This window comes from Pongo abelii, chromosome 4, assembly GCF_028885655.2.
Source record: "Pongo abelii isolate AG06213 chromosome 4, NHGRI_mPonAbe1-v2.0_pri, whole genome shotgun sequence".
Classification (NCBI taxonomy): domain Eukaryota; kingdom Metazoa; phylum Chordata; class Mammalia; order Primates; family Hominidae; genus Pongo; species Pongo abelii.
In genome coordinates, this window is record NC_071989.2 from 43,342,508 (window position 1) to 43,361,679 (window position 19,172).

Genomic DNA, 19,172 nt, shown 5'->3' on the forward strand with positions numbered 1-19,172 from the left:
ACAATGTGGTTTCACAGAGGTGATATCGCTGTCAGGCCTATATCAATATCTGCTCGGTCTCACCAGGACTTCTAACTAAGGGACGGCAGACCTTAAGGGACTGCTAAACCGCTACTTGCTACTCCTAAAATATCTTCTTCACCTACATGCCCGGACTTCTATATTTAAAACTCAGGCATAAGTAAAGCAGGGTAAGTTATTATGAAACCGAAAGGTACTGGGACTAAGGAGTCGCAGGCATGGCTATGCTAGTACTGGTTGCGACTAAATATGGACTTGCAAGAGCTAAGAAATCGCATTCGCAGGGGCACTTAGAATCGAAGCATGCACTTGTTACTCTAAGAAATCCCTAACCCACGACTCGCTCAGAATATTTCGAACGCAGAATTAAGCATCTCTATCGCAGGCGAAATAAGCCGATACTTATTCCGCTTAAGTTCGAACTTGCTATGCAGAGAAACCACAATCAGGGCCATATTCCGAGTGCAGGAGGTTTAAAACTCCCGAAAAGGCAGTCAAAGCAGGCAGGGCCAAGCCGGACCTGCTGTGCCTACTGGAATTGCTAAACCCAGTTGTGGTACCATTAAGTAATTGGTAGTTCTCTTCTAAGCCACGCTAAACTGTTCCAAAGAAAAAGACGCGGGAAACACTGCTAGCCCTGAGACCTGTGAACAAGTAACCTTTTCAATTATTTATGTATTTTGAGACACGGTCTCGCTCTGCTGGAGGGCATTGGTGCTATCCGGCTCACTGCAGCCTCGACCTCCTGAGCTCAGGCAACCCGCCCACACCAGCCTCCGGAGCAGCTGGCACTACAGGTGCGCACCACCTCACCGGGCTAATTTTTGCATTTTTTGTAGACACAGGCCTCACCCTGTTGCCCAGGCTGTTCTCAAACTCCTGAGCTCAAGCAATCCGCATGCCTCCGCCGCTGAAAGTGCTAGGATTACTGCCGTGAGCCACTCTGCCCCGCCAGAATAAGTAATACTAAGAACTGGTCATCTGTGAAGTTGTATTAATATAAGTAATTGAGTGGTCCTTCCACGAGAAACAGCAAAGATTGATAAACCTCTCAGTCTTATGACCGTGAATAAAATTCCTGAGTGTAAAACACAATGAATTGCTATACTGAAAAACAGAAAGACCGCTGTTAAAAATAAAATTAACAATTAAAATTAAAAAGACGTTATAGTAACGTAAAAGACATGATACAAAATTAAATGTAAACAAACAGTATATTTAAAAAGCAATAATTAGAAAAATAGTAGGAATAAGATTTAAAAATACAATGGAAAAAACAAATACATTTTAAATTTGCCAAAAACTCTAAGAATTCTACAATCGTAAAACAGATTTCTCAAAGTTAAAACAGATACGAATGAAATATTTAATGAAATAAATATACATGTTTAAAATACAAGGAAACTGAAAGTAATAAGCGACGCGAAACAAGAAAGAAACATCAGGGAAAAGAGAATTTAAAAACTGACAACCAGCAATGTGTATTTTTATTTTCTAGGTGGAGACGTTTGGTAACTGAGAATCTTTTCAAGGAGGAGAATCCAAAAAAGCCTTCTGCTGCTATCTAAGGCTGCTTAGCGCCACAGATCCGTGGGCAGCACGCCCAGAGTACAGAGAACGCGGTAAAACCAACGCGAAGAATCCACTCCAGGCAGTCTGAGAAACCCGGGAGGTGGCGCCACCGATGGAGGGCAGGAGGATGGCGGCGTTCCAAAAGGCACCCGCTGTCACAGACCTCGGTGTCCTGCTGTCTGTCCCAGGGATGGGGAGGACTGCACCAGGGAAGCTGCTGGAGCTTGAGTCTGTCGGGTTCCTCTGCCTGCCCCACCTCTTCTACGGGTGCCTCTTGCCGCTTCTGTGTCCCCGGCCAACTGAACTCAGTGGGCTTCGATGTACTCGGTTCCAAAGTGCTCTGGCCTCCAGGAAAGAGTCCGTTTTGCCAGTAGACTCCGGGTAGCCGCCAGCAAGGACTGGAAAGCAGTCCCAAATCACAGCTGTCCAATGAGTACTCTCCTAGTACCGGATACAAAGGAAGAGGCCACGGCCCACGATCTTCTGAACTCACAATAGGCGGAGGCTGGGGCTCTGGCGCCACCTCTGCGGAATCCCAAGCCCGCTTCACACAGCCAAGATAATGTTGCTCCATCGCTTAAGCCTCAGACCAAAGTTTGCGCTGATCAAGGAGGGATAGTCTTCCTGCACTACCATCAGCCTGAGTATTTATGCTCTCCAGAGCCCGTGGGCGGAGGCCAGTCAGATATTAAGGAACTCAGTAGTAAGAAATGCACGAAAATTAGTAAACAAATGAAAAACGATAACATTTTACAGAGTACATAGAACCAAAACGAACCGTAATTCCGACAGAAAAACATAGCGAGAAAATAAACCGAAATGAAATGACACTAAGCAAACCTCGCAGAGAACTAGCGCTACAGAACGCAGGTATTAAAGAGCGCTGCAAGGGCCAAGAACCACCCGTTTCCGGGAAATGAGCGTTGCTGCCACCGGAAAACCGTCCGCTAGGGCTCTGCGCTAAGCACCTTGCAAACGAGAAACTGGAGCGTTGAACTTTAGCAAGCGCCGGCACCTAGCGGATAGCGCTAGTATTGCCAAACAAATATCCGTTTCGGCGCCATAAAGGGTGCTGCTAAAGAGAAACAGCATGCTCTTAGAAAAGAGCGGTGCTTCCACACCTAAACACCCTGTTTGGAGGCAGGAACCAACTCTGTTTCAATGTGTTGTACCAGAAGAATGTGTTGCGGCATTTTAATGTGCTTTAATCCGTTCAATGTGTTTGATAGGTTTAATATGTTTTAACCCGTTTTAACGGGTTGTGACAGAAAAAGCGCCGGCTAATGGTACCACACAATTACCAGCGCGAGCAGCGGCTCCGTGCAATCACCGTTCTGCACCGCAAAACGGGGTTCAGAAAGTTCCTAGGAGATACTAGCGGTTGTAGGACCGAGAAAGTGACAGCACTGAGAACGTAAGGACCCCGCGAATGGGAAATGTCACGTTGGGTGCAGCAACTGAGAAAACGCCCAGTGGGCGCTACTGGCAAACGTGCTGATACAAAACCGCCAGCTCCGCATAGGAAGCGGAGCCGCCAGACAGAACCCGGAACCTGATACCAGCCAGCGAGGCTAAGACCGAGCTCGGCTCCCCGGCTCCTGAGAGAATGAAAGTCAAGAAGCAAGAATCTGAGACGCTCAAAATTAGTACAAAAAAAATACATAACATCTAAATAAAAATAAAAATTTAAAATAATGAAAGTCTGAAATGCAAGTAAAAATGAAAAACACATCGGTAACATTGTCCTCAGAGCAAAAGACACAAAAATAATTTTAAGATAAGCAAAAATTACAGAGAACTAACCCTACAAAGAAGATATTACAAATATGGCTAAGCGGTGCAATGCCTACCATTAGAATATTTCTGTCAGATCTAAACCCCTGCAGGTTGCTCCTGTCGTAATTTCCTACGACAAACAAAAATAGCCACGGTTAAACGTGTTTAGCTACGTCTAAAAAATCGTAGTAGCTGGTACATCCCGATTTGGTCTACAAGAGGAAAAAGTCTCGATGGGCAGGACTTGCTGTTGTGAAAGGGAGCTTGGTAAAACTGAGAAATCGCGTTCGCCGGCATTTCCTGACTTCCACCGGAGTTTTAAAAACACACAAGCATAGCTAAGACGGGACTCGATATTGCGAAACCAAACTTGGTATAAGAGCTCCCAACACTGCTAAACTGGTTATCACTAAACCTTCAAAAAAAAAAAAAAAAAAAAAAGCAAAACAAACAAACAAACAAAAAAAACAAAGAAAAACGCATTCGCTGATACTCACATTTCCACAGGAGTTAAACATTTCCTGCGCAGCTAAAGCAAGTCTTACCAGCAGGAAACGGGAACTTGCTAGGACTAAGAAACTTGAGGCTACGCTGACCCCATGGTTGTTACGATTAGAAATCCGAGGCTACTGGAAACCCGGAGCTGCTGACAAATGAGTCGCAGAGTAACTTCGCCTTCGCATGGGGAAATGGTGACTTCCTACGGCCTAGATATCGCTGCCAAGACCAGACCGGTGTTTGTCTCAAGTCAGGACTTGCTTGGGCTGAGAAATCACATTTTGGCTATTCTCCTACTTGGACAGGGGGGTGGAAATCCCAGGCACAGCGAAATCGAAACTTGCTAGGACCAAGAAGCCAACGACGCGCGAAACCGTGGGGTCCTGCGACAGAGACGCCGGCGGCGCCGCCACAGGACTGCGTTCTGGAGGCTGAGCCGGAACCCGTGCGGCGGCGCTGGGAAGAGACTGTGCCCCTGCAGCTCCCCTGTCACCGGCTCCGAGGAGCGTCGGGCTCCCCCCGCCCAGCCCTGCAACACCCATCCGGCAACGCCAGACTGTGCGCAACTGGGGCAGCTGCGACTTTGAATCTCTCAGCTCCGCGGCCTGAGGGCTGCCGCCACCGAGAAATGGAGGCAGAGAGCTGTGAACAAGAGACCACGGCTCGGCGAAATGGCAGTGCCAGGAGCCTGAAAGGGAATGCAGCCGGCGGGGTTGTCAAGGACAACATTTGTTTTGGGGCAACCAACGGTGCTGTCACCAAGAAACCGTCGACTCTTGAGAAAAAAGAGAAGTTCGGCTACCGAGAAACTCCGTGCAACAAGTGCTGTGACAGCAAAACCGCCAGCTCCACGCCGCTGGCGAAAGAGCCAACGGAAACGCCGGGTGCTGCGACCGCGACGCCGGCACTAGAGGTCCTCGGATGGAGAAAGCCCCGCAGTGAGACGAGGAAACTGTGCACAGCGCAGCTAGCAGTTGACACAAACAGAAAAGTGTCTGGTCTGCACTCTGGGAGAAAGCGCGGATCAAAACCAGCAACTCAGTGGAGGGAACCCCGCAGCCACTGAAGAAGTTGCCCACGTGGCGGTGGGGCCAGAGAAACACCGCGATTTCGACGACAGCCGTGGGGATACGACAGAGAAACATGCGCGGCCACAGAAGTACATCCAGCTCCGCGCAACCAGTGGTTCTGCGATCCAAAAACCGCCAGCTGGGCTCGACCAGAAACTTCTAAAAAACTGTGGTCCCATAGCAGCTTTCCTACCCACGACAGACAGTCGCCTTTAGAGAGCACCTAACGGTGCTGAGACCAGCCTAGGCCAGCAAAAGCGCAGAGCGGTGCCGGTGCCAGGAAACGCCCGACTTGGTGAAACCAACCTCGTGACCACCGATTCCACTGGCTTCTCAGGACGCAACGGGCGAAGGCGGGGCGGAGAAACCGCAGGCTCCCTTCACCGATTATGCTGCGGGCTGGGGATGGTGGGGGGCACCCGCGAAGTTGTGAAACCAGCGGGGCTGGGACCCAGCGATCAGCTGCCCATAGCAAATGCCTGTGCAGTTGCAAAAGACAACTTTTGGCGGAAAGAAGGTTGCCGCCACAGAGCATCCGATAACGCTGACAAAGGCGTGGCGTTGCCAGTGAGAAACCGCCGGCGCTGGGAAAGGAACGGTGCAGCGACCCACCAACTGCGCACATTAAAATGCCGCAACACATTCTTCTGGTACAACACATTGAAACAGAGTTGGTTCCTGCCTCCAAACAGGGTGTTTAGGTGTGGAAGCACCGCTCTTTTCTAAGAGCATGCTGTTTCTCTTTAGCAGCACCCTTTATGGCGCCGAAACGGATATTTGTTTGGCAATACTAGCGCTATCCGCTAGGTGCCGGCGCTTGCTAAGTTCAACGCTCCAGTTTCTCGTTTGCAAGGTGGTTAGCGCAGAGCCCTAGCGGACAGTTTTCCGGTGGCAGCAACGCTCATTTCCCGGAAACGGGTGGTTCTTGGCCCTTGCAGCGCTCTTTAATACCTGCGTTCTGTAGCGCTAGTTCTCTGCGAGGTTTGCTTAGTGTCATTTCATTTCGGTTTATTTTCTCGCTATGTTTTTCTGTCGGAATTACGGTTCGTTTTGGTTCTATGTACTCTGTAAAATGTTACCGTTTTTCATTTGTTTACTAATTTTCGTGCATTTCTTACTACTGAGTTCCTTAATATCTGACTGGCCTCCGCCCACGGGCTCTGGAGAGCATAAATACTCAGGCTGATGGTAGTGCAGGAAGACTATCCCTCCTTGATCAGCGCAAACTTTGGTCTGAGGCTTAAGCGATGGAGCAACATTATCTTGGCTGTGTGAAGCGGGCTTGGGATTCCGCAGAGGTGGCGCCAGAGCCCCAGCCTCCGCCTATTGTGAGTTCAGAAGATCGTGGGCCGTGGCCTCTTCCTTTGTATCCGGTACTAGGAGAGTACTCATTGGACAGCTGTGATTTGGGACTGCTTTCCAGTCCTTGCTGGCGGCTACCCGGAGTCTACTGGCAAAACGGACTCTTTCCTGGAGGCCAGAGCACTTTGGAACCGAGTACATCGAAGCCCACTGAGTTCAGTTGGCCGGGGACACAGAAGCGGCAAGAGGCACCCGTAGAAGAGGTGGGGCAGGCAGAGGAACCCGACAGACTCAAGCTCCAGCAGCTTCCCTGGTGCAGTCCTCCCCATCCCTGGGACAGACAGCAGGACACCGAGGTCTGTGACAGCGGGTGCCTTTTGGAACGCCGCCATCCTCCTGCCCTCCATCGGTGGCGCCACCTCCCGGGTTTCTCAGACTGCCTGGAGTGGATTCTTCGCGTTGGTTTTACCGCGTTCTCTGTACTCTGGGCGTGCTGCCCACGGATCTGTGGCGCTAAGCAGCCTTAGATAGCAGCAGAAGGCTTTTTTGGATTCTCCTCCTTGAAAAGATTCTCAGTTACCAAACGTCTCCACCTAGAAAATAAAAATACACATTGCTGGTTGTCAGTTTTTAAATTCTCTTTTCCCTGATGTTTCTTTCTTGTTTCGCGTCGCTTATTACTTTCAGTTTCCTTGTATTTTAAACATGTATATTTATTTCATTAAATATTTCATTCGTATCTGTTTTAACTTTGAGAAATCTGTTTTACGATTGTAGAATTCTTAGAGTTTTTGGCAAATTTAAAATGTATTTGTTTTTTCCATTGTATTTTTAAATCTTATTCCTACTATTTTTCTAATTATTGCTTTTTAAATATACTGTTTGTTTACATTTAATTTTGTATCATGTCTTTTACGTTACTATAACGTCTTTTTAATTTTAATTGTTAATTTTATTTTTAACAGCGGTCTTTCTGTTTTTCAGTATAGCAATTCATTGTGTTTTACACTCAGGAATTTTATTCACGGTCATAAGACTGAGAGGTTTATCAATCTTTGCTGTTTCTCGTGGAAGGACCACTCAATTACTTATATTAATACAACTTCACAGATGACCAGTTCTTAGTATTACTTATTCTGGCGGGGCAGAGTGGCTCACGGCAGTAATCCTAGCACTTTCAGCGGCGGAGGCATGCGGATTGCTTGAGCTCAGGAGTTTGAGAACAGCCTGGGCAACAGGGTGAGGCCTGTGTCTACAAAAAATGCAAAAATTAGCCCGGTGAGGTGGTGCGCACCTGTAGTGCCAGCTGCTCCGGAGGCTGGTGTGGGCGGGTTGCCTGAGCTCAGGAGGTCGAGGCTGCAGTGAGCCGGATAGCACCAATGCCCTCCAGCAGAGCGAGACCGTGTCTCAAAATACATAAATAATTGAAAAGGTTACTTGTTCACAGGTCTCAGGGCTAGCAGTGTTTCCCGCGTCTTTTTCTTTGGAACAGTTTAGCGTGGCTTAGAAGAGAACTACCAATTACTTAATGGTACCACAACTGGGTTTAGCAATTCCAGTAGGCACAGCAGGTCCGGCTTGGCCCTGCCTGCTTTGACTGCCTTTTCGGGAGTTTTAAACCTCCTGCACTCGGAATATGGCCCTGATTGTGGTTTCTCTGCATAGCAAGTTCGAACTTAAGCGGAATAAGTATCGGCTTATTTCGCCTGCGATAGAGATGCTTAATTCTGCGTTCGAAATATTCTGAGCGAGTCGTGGGTTAGGGATTTCTTAGAGTAACAAGTGCATGCTTCGATTCTAAGTGCCCCTGCGAATGCGATTTCTTAGCTCTTGCAAGTCCATATTTAGTCGCAACCAGTACTAGCATAGCCATGCCTGCGACTCCTTAGTCCCAGTACCTTTCGGTTTCATAATAACTTACCCTGCTTTACTTATGCCTGAGTTTTAAATATAGAAGTCCGGGCATGTAGGTGAAGAAGATATTTTAGGAGTAGCAAGTAGCGGTTTAGCAGTCCCTTAAGGTCTGCCGTCCCTTAGTTAGAAGTCCTGGTGAGACCGAGCAGATATTGATATAGGCCTGACAGCGATATCACCTCTGTGAAACCACATTGTTTAGAAGTGTTTGCATTTTCTTCTTTGTAGAGTCCATTTTTCCACGTTTTGCTTAGTTTTGAAATTTCATTTGATGAATCTTCCCAAATGTATTGTTTTTATTGTGTGTGTGTGTGTGTGTGTGTGTGTGTGTTTCAGCTAACTTGCCCTTTAAAAAAAAATTGTTCCTAATTTTTGTTTTGCTGACCCTCAGCTTTATGCTGTCTGGTTTGCGCTGGCCTATAATCCCCGGAACTAAATATTCTATTCTTTTGGCCTAACTGGCCTTTCGTCCATGGCATTACTGCTAGTTTTGTCCCTCTAGGTGCTCCTCCGTGGTAGCACTGCCGGTTGCTTCTGTGAGGCTTGCTAGAGCCCAGGACGCTGAGGTGCTGGGTGACCCCGTTTCGGTGCAACCACTCCGAAGGTTCTCGGTTTATCCGGCTGTGTTTTGGAACAAATGCCAATTCTTCCTGGGAGCAAATGTCTTTCAGTCGCGTTCCTGGCTGTTTTCTTCAAAAGCAGCCGTTTCTCCTGGTAGCACCGCTTGTTGGCGACGTCGAATTCCTTTCCGTGGCAGTACTGGTCGTTTCATGGAGAGGCCGGTTTCTCACTCGCACTGTGTCGGCTGGCGGTTATTCCGTGGAGGCGCAAGCTCTCAACCGCTTCCCTTGGTTCTCGGTGTCGGCTGTCCCTGTACCGGCGTTTGTGGCGGTATTTCTGTCACAATCGAGTCTGTGATTTTTCGATGACAACGCCATTCATTTCTCTAAAACAGGCTATGTCTGGAATTGGCAATTTCTCTTGGTCAGAGTCCTTGGTTTCGCAGAGCCTGTTATTTCCAGGCTACTGGACTGCTGTTTGCTTCGTGCTAGCACTGTTGTACCCAGTACCGTTAGGTGCTCCCTGTTGGAGTTTTGAGACAGCGTTTTGAGATAGGTGCACCAGCACTCCAGACCAGGCACCTGAAGAAAGCATTATCATTTCAAGCTCAGTAGGGGCAATAGAATGAGTGGTGTTAGAGAAAGCAAGCAGATGCTTGAAGGAAGGGCCACTCCACAGTATTTTTTGGCTTTTTTTTCCCCCCCCACTTATTTTGAGACAGGGTCTGGCTGTGTCACCCAGGCTGGAGTGCAGTGGCACAAGCATAGCTCACTGCAGCCTCAACCATCCTGGGTCATGCAATCCTCCCTTCTCAGCCTCATAAGTAGCTGGGACTACAGGTACGTGCCACCATGCCTGGCTACTGTGTGTGAGTGTGTGTGTGTGTGTGTGTGTGTGTGTCTGTGTCTGTGTATGTGTGTGTGTGGAGACGGGTTATCTTTCTATTACCCAAGATGGTTTTGAACTCCTGGCCTCAAGTAATCCTCCTGCCTCGGCCTCCCAAAGTGCTGTGGTTGCAGGTGTGATGTGAATCACCACAGCCAGCCTATTTTTGACTTCAGGTAAAATAATTCAGTACCCTGAGGTCTAGGTGAAACGAAACAAGGTAATAAATTACTAATCCATATCTCTGCACAGCTGTTGTCTTTCAGTGCCTAAACTCAATCAGAAGCCTGGGAGCAAAAGTAGCTCTCAGTGCAGTCCATACAGGTTGCTTCTTGCAGCATAGTGCTGACTGAAGAGCCTTAAGTGGATCTAGAGAGGCAAACTGTTACCTAGCAGTGTCTTTATGTTGATCAACCTACTCACAATGGTAACTTTTTCTTTTTTTTCTTTTGAGACAGTCTCCCATTGACACCGAGGCTGGAGTGCATTGGTACGATTTCGGCTCACTGCAACCTCTGCCTCTTGGGTTCAAGTAATTCTTGTGACTCAGCCTCCCCAGTAGCTGGGATTACAGGCATGCACCACCACACCCGGCTAATCTTCTTGTATTTTTGGTAGAAACCGGGTTTTGCTATGTTGGCGAGGCTGGTCTCCAACTCCTGGCCTCAAGTGATCTGCCCACCTTGGACTCCCAAAGCACTAGAATTTCAGTCATGAACTACCCGGCCTGGCCCACAATGGTAACTTTTAAAAATGGTCTAACAACAACTCTGCACTCATAATTTCAACAAATTAGATAAAATGCATCAATCCTGCAAGATCCAGTCTACCCAACTCATGAAAAATAATCTGTAAATTTTTGCAATTATTAAAGATATTGACTTAATGGTCAAAAAAAAAAAAAAAACAAAACCTAGAGGTTCTTACCATTTCACTGACTAATTTTACCTAATATTTAAAGAATAAATAACATAAATTCTACACAATTTATTCTAGAAAATAGAAGAATATGGAATACTTCCCAACTTTTTTTATGAGATCAGCATTTTCCTGGCAAACCGAGGACACTAAGAGAAAACTACTGACCAAGATTGCACCTAAACGTAGATGCAGAAATCCTCACCAAAATACTAACAAATAGAAATCAGAAATGTATGTTAAAGAACAACACCATGCCCAAGTAAGGTTTATTCCATATGTAAGCCTGGTTTAATACTCAAAAGTCAATCAGTATATTTCACCCTATTGATAGGCTCAATGAGAAACACTGTATAATCCTGTCAAATGATGCACAAAAAGCATTTAAGAAAATCTATATCCATTCGTGATTTAAAATTTAAAAAACAACTCTCAGCAACGTGGGAATAGAGGGATTTTCATCAACCGTGCAAAGAACGTCTACAAAAACCTATAGCAAAATTGTATGTAATCGTGACAGACTCAGTGCTTTCCCCATGAAATCAGAAACAAGGCCAAGATATTCACTCCAACCATTTCTATTCAACAAGGTACTGGAATCGTTTGCCAGTGCAATAAGGTGAGAAAGCATACACATTGGAAGTGAAAAAATGAAACTATCCATACTTGCAGAACATGAGCCTATGGAGAAAATCTTAAAGAGTCTAGAAGAAAACTTCCAGAAATTATGAGTTTAGCAAGGCCTCAAGATAGAAAGGTGCAAACCTTCAGAGGGAAAAAGTTCCAGGGCCTCAGAACAGGAGAATTTCCTGCAGTAAGTTCTCAGGTCTGCTGCCTGTTCACCGGATTTCCTGTAGGCTCAGCCTGTGAGTCACCAGGCATGCACGACCCCTGGCCTATTCTCCCCTCCAATCTCTGCATAAGACACACACTTCTTGTACTTTTTGTTTGCCCTGCAACCAGCAAATCTAGGGGATTCAGGGTCCCCGTGATAGTCCTGGCACCAGCAACCAGCCACCCCGCCCCTGAGGCTCATCCTTACCCAACATCAACAGGAACACAGGCAACAGGAATTTCACATTTGTGTACGATTTTATTGAGAAGGGGAAAGAAAAAGGCACAAAGTGATCGAAAGGCGAAACTTCTTCCATCGCGTTTGAGCGAACTCACGTGTTACTGTAAGAACACCTGTTACAAGAGATCGTCCAATGGAAGGTCTTAGCGGAAATCTCAGGGCTCAGGACTCCGAAGACACATTGGACTCGGTGGACACATTCTTAGGGCGTCTGTCCCAAGCGCATGCAATCTGCAGCCAGCAGTCTTGGAACTTTGGTTGGTGGCTCCGAGGTCAGCAGTAGGCTGACACTCTGAAAGGTCTCCTCAGACGGACCTGTCCGGCTGGAGTTGTCTGCCTACCGAGCGAGGGACGAGTTGCGAGGCAGGCTGCGGGGACGGGAGTACGTTGAGACCCTATGCAGCCTCCTGCTCTCCCGAGGGCTCCTGCGGATCCTCCTGGGTCTCTGGCGCGGGATCCAGAGCGGGCGACTCTGCGCCCGGCCTCAAGGTGCTCTGAGGCTTGGGAAAGAGATCTTTTCGCCGGCAGTTTCAGCAAAGAAGCACGCAGGGAGCGGAAAGTAGGTCCCAGTGGAAATCTAGGCCGTCCCAGGAGAGCTCGCAGTGGTAAGGAAAGGAAGGGAGCATCCAGGACACCGAATGTACTGAGCTCAGGGCTGGAGGCATCTGGCCCCGTCGCCTCCTTTGCGGAATCCCGGGCCTGCCAAACTCCGAGGGGAGACAGCAGCTCCACAGCAGCTCCTTCGCGTCTTTCATCCACCAGCTGACGCCGGGTATGTGGGACTCAGAAGTCAACATCTTTTGCGTTTTTATACTCTTCTGGCCTCCTGGGGGTCCAAATCAGATTTCAGGGAGGTGGATGGAAACCTTACTCTTAGGAGCAAATTACATCAAGAGATGGAATTAATGAGATTTACATAAAGTCCTATCATCTGAGATGAAGTTATCTAGTTAAATAGTTTGCTTTAGGGATTGAAAAGAAAAAATACTATCGGGTGCAGGGAAATCTGTTTTGGGGGACCCTGGTTAGAAAGTTCATTATTGCCCCCAAATGCATTACTAGTACCTGAGCAGACTTGGATCCTTTTCTACACCAGAGCAGTGCTTGTCAGATGCCTGATGGGTCATAATGTTACTGAGGAGCAGGCCACGGTAGTCGCCCATTTTTAAAATAAAAATACCTGTTTTGTTTTGTTTTGTTTTGTTTTGTTTGTTTGTTTGTTTCTTTTGACACGGAGTTTTGCTCTTGTTGCCCAGTCTGGAGTGCAATGGCGAGATCTCGGCTCACCGCAATCTCCACCTCCTGGATTCAAATGATTCCCCTGCCTCAGCCTCCCGAGTAGCTGGGATTACAGTCGCCCGCCACCATGCCCAGCTAATTTTTTTGTATTTTTAGTAGATACGAGGTTTCACTATATTGCCCAGGCTGGTCTTGAACTCCTGACCTCAGGTGATCCGCCCGCCTCGGCCTTCCAAAGTGCTGGGATTACAGGCGTGAGCCATCGCGCCTGGCCTTTTATGGTATTTCATAATACTATTGTGTGTTATGTGGCCTCTTTTTAAATTTTAATTTTAGATTCAGAGGGTACATGTGTAGGTTACAAGGGTATATTGTGTGATGCTAAGGCTTCTATTGATATTGTCACCCAGAGAGTGAACATAGTCCTCAGTAGGAAGTTTTTCAGCCTCTACCCCCTTGTCTCCGTCCCTCCTTTTGTTGTCCTTCAGTTTTCTATTGTTCTCATGTTTATTTTATTTTATTGAGACAGGGTCTCACTCTGTCACCCAGACTGGAGTGCAGTGGCATGATCTTGGCTCACTACAACTTCCATCTCCTGGGTTGAAGCAATTCTCCTGCCTCAGCCTCCCGAGTAGCTGGGATTACAGGCGCCCACCACCATGCCAGGCTATTTATATATATATATACATATTTTTTTTCTTTTCTTTTTTTTTTTTCTTTTCAGTAGAGATGGGGTTTCACCATGTGGGCCAGGCTGGCCTCAAACTCCTGACCTCAAGTGATCCCTCCCTGCCCCTCTGCCTCGGCCTCCCAAAGTGCTGGGATTACAGGCGTGAACCACCGCACCCTGCCCCGTTCTCATCTTTATGTTCCTGTGTATCAGGTTTACCTCCCACTTACAAGTAAGAACATGCAATATGTGTTTCTGCATTAATTTGCTCTAGGTAATGGCATCCTTACAGAATAGTTTGAAGTTGGATAATGTGATGCCTCGGGCTTCTTCTTCTTTTTTTTTTTTTTTTTTTGCTTAGGATGCTTTGCCTATTACTTGACCAATTCTTTTTTTTTTTTTTTTTTTTTTTTTTTTTTGAGACAGAGTCTTGCCCTTTCGCTCAGGTGGGAATGCACTGGCATGGCCTTGGCGGCCTCGAACTCTCAGGCTCAATTGATCCTCCCCCTTCAGCCTCCAGGGTAGCTAGAAATACAAGTTTGTGCCACCATACCTGGCTCATTTTTTTTACTGTAGTTTTTGTAAAGATAGGGTCTCACCATGTTGCCCAGGCTGGTCATTGCCCAATACTTAATGTGGTCTTTCACTCTCCCAGTATTGTCTTCTACTGCTGAATTGCTAAATTTAAAGTATTGCAGAATTTGGTTGTATGTGTGCAATAATATACAATGGAGCAGACAGGGCACACAATCCCCTGGGCTCAGGGTTGGTGGCCTCTGGAGTCCTGGTGCCTGGTCTGTTGAATCCCAGGCCTGATGCACCCCAGGGGAAAGTCCTGCCCCTGCTGCACCCTAGGAGGAAAGTGCTGCTTCATGGCATCCATCTCACAATTGGTGACAGAGTATCTGGAACTTAGAAATCTCCAGTATTTGTGTTTTTATACTCTTCTGCTCTCTTGGGTGGTTGTAACCAGATAACAAGAAACTCGATGATAACTTTAGTCTTAGGAGCAAATTTCCTTAGGAGATGGAATTAATGATATTAACATAAAATCCTACCTTCTGGGGTGAAATTATCTAGATTAGGACAGATTGGTTTTGCAGATGAAAGGAAAAAGTACTACCATGTCTGTGGAGGAAAAGCTGTTTTTATGGTGCCTGGCTTTAGAAAGCTCATTACTGCCCCAAATCACATTGCTAGTCCTAGAGCAGAGACTAGAACGCTTTCTACCAGGAGAAAAGCTTGGGGGTAATGTATAAAGCAGTTATGGGGTGTTATTGAGGAGCTGGGTAAGCATAGTTGCCCTATTGTTAATGTGGTCTTTCACGTTTCCAGTTTTGTCTTCTGCTGAATTGCTATATTAAAAAGATTTTGGCCAGGTGCAGCGGCTCAGAGCTATAATCCCAGCACTTTACGAGGTGAGGCAGGCAGACCACTTGAGCCCAGGAGTTTAAGACTATCCTGGGTAACATGGCGAAAAAAAATACAACAATCAACTGGGCAAAGTGGTGCATGGCTATAGTCCCAGCTACTTGAAAGACTGAGCCGGAGAGCCACCTGAGCTTGGGAAGTTGAGGCTGCAGTGAGCCGAGATTCAGCTTACTGTACTCTAGCCTGAGCAACGGAGTGAGACCCTGTCTCAAAACACAAAAAGAAAAAAGACTTAGGCTGGGCACGGTGGCTCACGTCTGTAATCTCAGCACTTTTGGAGGCCAAGGAGGGAGGATCACCTGAGGACAGGAGTTCGAGACCAGCCTGACCAACATGGAGAAACCCCGTCTTTACTAAAAATACAAAATTAGCTGGACGTGGTGGCACATGCCCGTAATCCCAGCTACTCAGGAGGCTGAGGCAGGAGAATTGCTTGAACCCGGGAGGCCGAGGTTGCGGTGAGCCGAGATCGCCGCATTGCACTCCAGCCTGGGCAACAAGAGCAAAATGTCATCTAAAAAAAGAAAGAAAGAAAAAAGATTTCAACACTTCTGCTTGTGTGTAATAGCAAGAAGTCTCAGGCCCCACTGGCTAAGTTACAGAGAGGTTACATGCCATTCTAGATGTGTGAACCTCTGTAAGTTATCTAACCCGGTAGCCTTTATTTTAACCACCTCCGAAATGGAAGCCAAATGTGCTTTCATTTTACAAAGTAACTATCAGGGATACTTTCGATGGAAAAAGTTAATGTTTGGACAGTATCCGGTTGAAAGTAATTAGGTCAGTTTTTAACAATATTATCATTATTGATTTTATCATAAACTGAAAGATATTCTTAATCAGAATGAATGTAAAATGAATCCTTCTTTGTTGCATTCTTTCTGTGGATTTTTTTTCCTTCTCATATCCTCTGTGAAACTGGAATTTGTCTGAGTTAAACATGCTATTTGCAAAGCATCAATGGATACAATTATAGAATTACCTAATTAAACATTATTGTTTACTATTGTAAAATCTGATTGATCCCAACATTTAGCAAGCATGTTCTGATACCCTACCGTGTTCCAGGGGCTATAAAGGGAGCCACAAATACAAAGATGAGGAACTGGTTGCAGTTTTCACAACTCTTACTAATGAGAGAATACTCTGTCAGGAGATCATTCAGAACACAGCTGACTCTGTGTTTATTCCAGGAGCTGATTTGAAGACCAGAAAGAAAAGGTCTGAATTGAAGCTTCCCTTCAAAGCCATGCTTCTTTCTACTAGAAAAAAGGAAAATATACAACTATACAACAGGAAGTGAAAAAAAGGAAACAGAATGAGAATGACAGAACAGATACAGAAGGCAGAAGATTGCAAGCTCTTGTTAGGTGAAAGGTTTATGGACTCTAGGTGTCTGGAGAATGGATCCTGAGAGCAGGAGCAACTCCTACCTGCCAGTATTACTCGAGAAGTACCAGTGGTGATTCCAGAAAACTAGCTTTAGTATTTTTTTTTTTTTTTTTTTTTTTGAGACGGAGTCTCCCTCTGTCGCCCAGGCTGGAGTGCAGTGGCGCCATCTTGGCTCACTGCAAGCTCCGCCTCCCGGGTTCACGCCATTCTCCTGCCTCAGCCTCCCAAGTAGCTGGGACTACAGGCACCCGCCACTACACCCGGCTAATTTTCTGTATTTTTAGTAGAGACGGGGTTTCACCGTGTTAGCCAGGATGGTCTCGATCTCCTGACCTCGTGATCCGCCCGCCTCGGCCTTCCGAAGTGCTGGGATTACAGGCGTGAGCCACCGCGCCCAGCCTCTTTAGCATTTCTTTGAGCATGTAGCCTGGATGTGTCTCTCCAGATGTGAACAGTGGATGGAACCTTACATTGTAGAGAGTTGGCAGTGCTCTGCATGGGTATAACACACAAAGTAGTGACCATTCCCAAAGGAGACCCATGTCACGCAGGCAGAGACCTGCTGTCCAGCCTCTTATGCAGACATGCTTCTCCCTCCAACGTGTGCAAAGGAATGTACTATTTCTTTTCAACTTCCCCAGAGAAAAACTGTTAAGGCAGGTGATACTTTCTTAGGGAATGTTGATTTACACAAACTGCAATTATAATATTATCTGAAAAAAAAGAAAACTGCAAGTGATCTGAGGGTAAACGCTGCAGCTGCAAGCCCCACTTGCAAGTATTCTCAGGACAAATGGGAAATGGGTTAAATGATTGCCTGTAGTATTTTGCTTTTACACTTTATTTATATTATGTTACATCCTGCAAGAATTTGCATGTCATAACTTAGAGAATAAAGAACTCAGCTGATATAGGGGTCAACTAATCTGATCAACTTAGGAAGAAAATGTAGAAATATACCATCAAGCGTTATCATTTACAGCTTTCTTACAAACGCCTTTGCTACATCTTTGGCCAACCTGATAATTTATGGAGTCAATATCATATACGTGGGCACTGTATCATCAGTAGTTTAACAATTCAATCAAAACTAAATCAAAACTTCCATCTTTATCTAATCATGTATCATGTTTGCCTGGAGGCCAGCAGGCCATCTTGGGCAGAAGACTACAAGATTTCTTTAGTCTAGATACCTCCTATTTGGTTCACTGAAAGCCATTAATTGCTTTCGCTTTGTCCATGGCTGTAACAAACGTTTATTTTTATTTTGGAGGCAAGGTTTCACTCTGTAGCTCAGGCTAGAATGCAGTGGTATCATCACAGCTCACTTCAGCCTTGAACTCCTGGGCTCAAACAATTATGTTGCCTCAGCCTCCTGTGTGGCTGGGATTACAAGCAGACACCAACACATCCAGCTAATTTTTTTTTTTTTTTTTTTTTTTTTACTAGAGATGGTATTTTACTATGTTGCCTGGGCTGGTTTTGAGTTTTTGGCCTCAAGTGATCCTCCTGCCTCAGCCTCCCATAGTGCTGGGATTACAGGCATGAGCCACTATGCCCAGCCCGTAATAAAGTTTTCTAGTCTTAGAAACTTTGTACTTTATATTCTCTCATGAAGGTAACTCCACCTTTTTTTTTTTTTTTTTTTTTTGAGGCAGGGTCTTGCTCTGTTGCCCAGGCTGGAGTACAGTGGTGTGTTCTCAGCTCACTGCAAGCTCTGCCTCCCGGGTTCAAATGATTCTCTCGCCTCAGCCTACTGAGTAACTTGAGATTACAGGTGTGGGCCACCACGCCCAGCAGATTTTTTTTATATTTTTAGTAGAGACGGCATTTCACCATGTTGGCCAGGATGGTCTTGAACTCCTTGCCTCAAGTGATCCGCCTGCCTTGGCCTCCCAAAGTGCTAGGAGTACAGGTGTGAGCCACTGCACCCAGCCTAGGTTGGTTTGTTTGCTGTTTTTTGGTGTTGTTCATTGCATTACTCATATCGAAGTGGAAGTATCTGTGACAATTCTATCCTTACTATAGTAGCTAATATAGCATCCTCTTAGTTACCTTTTCAACTAAGTTGCATTAAGTTTCTTGATAACATTTATCATATAAACACTGTTTTATTTATTTATTTGTTGTCATGCTATTTTTTTTTTTTTTTTTACAATCCATGAAGGTGTCAAACACTTTATAGCCAAGTCCATGTCTGCTTGTTGATTACTTATCTCTGGGACCTTGTTCACTATGTAGTACAATATAGACACTTGGTATTTGTTAATGAAGACACGATAAATGTATTAAAAGGTTGAGTGTGGTGGCTTATGCCTGTAATCCCAGCACTTTGGGAGGCTGAGGTGGGAGGATTGCTTGAGCCCAAGAGTTTGAGATCAGCCTGGGCAGCAGAGGGAGACTGTATGTATCTCTACAAAATTTTTTAAATTAGCTGAGTGTATGGTGCGTGCCTGTAGCCTCAGCTACTTGGTAGGCTTAGGTGGGAGGATTGCTTGAGTCTAGGAGATTAAGGCTAAAGTGAGCAGTGATTATGCCACCACACTGCAGTATAGGTGACAGATTGAGACCCTGTCTCAAAAAAACAAACAAACAACAACAACAACAACAACAAAACAAAGGGTAGTCTCAGAGCTCTGTAACTGATTATAAACCACTCTACGAAAGGATCAAAGTAAAACAATAATTGTAGATGACGAAAGTCTTATCATAGCCATGGTTTAAGACACAACTGACAAAGAAATGTGGTTATATCTATGATATATAACATTTGAATATAATAATCATAATTAGTTCTGAAAACATATACTAAGACATATCACAATCATAAGAATCTCATACAATTTTA

General features: G+C 45.9%; 3 protein-coding genes across 3 annotated transcripts; 2 read left to right on the top strand and 1 right to left on the bottom strand.

Moving 5' to 3' along the window:
* Positions 1-1,216: 1,216 nt before the first annotated feature.
* Positions 1,217-3,805, bottom strand: LOC129059387 (annexin-2 receptor-like). Its single transcript, XM_054555529.2, has one exon. The coding sequence runs from the start codon at positions 2,165-2,167 to the stop codon at positions 1,586-1,588; it is 582 nt and encodes a 193-aa protein (XP_054411504.1). The 5' UTR covers positions 2,168-3,805; the 3' UTR covers positions 1,217-1,585.
* A 184-nt stretch (positions 3,806-3,989) lies between these two features.
* Positions 3,990-7,135, top strand: LOC103890625 (uncharacterized). The gene has a single exon (XM_063724094.1). It carries the CDS (start codon positions 4,496-4,498, stop codon positions 4,931-4,933), a length of 438 nt encoding a protein of 145 aa, XP_063580164.1. The 5' UTR covers positions 3,990-4,495; the 3' UTR covers positions 4,934-7,135.
* LOC112131654 (annexin-2 receptor) lies at positions 4,689-7,135 on the top strand. Its single transcript, XM_024241689.3, has one exon. It carries the CDS (start codon positions 6,185-6,187, stop codon positions 6,764-6,766), a length of 582 nt encoding a protein of 193 aa, XP_024097457.1. The 5' UTR covers positions 4,689-6,184; the 3' UTR covers positions 6,767-7,135.
* Positions 7,136-19,172: the final 12,037 nt, after the last annotated feature.

Coding starts and splice junctions, on each gene's coding strand:
- LOC129059387 (XM_054555529.2), bottom strand. CDS start 2,167: ATGGAGCAACATTATCTTGGCTGTGTGAAGCGGGCTTGGGATTCCGCA.
- LOC112131654 (XM_024241689.3), top strand. CDS start 6,185: ATGGAGCAACATTATCTTGGCTGTGTGAAGCGGGCTTGGGATTCCGCA.
- LOC103890625 (XM_063724094.1), top strand. CDS start 4,496: ATGGAGGCAGAGAGCTGTGAACAAGAGACCACGGCTCGGCGAAATGGC.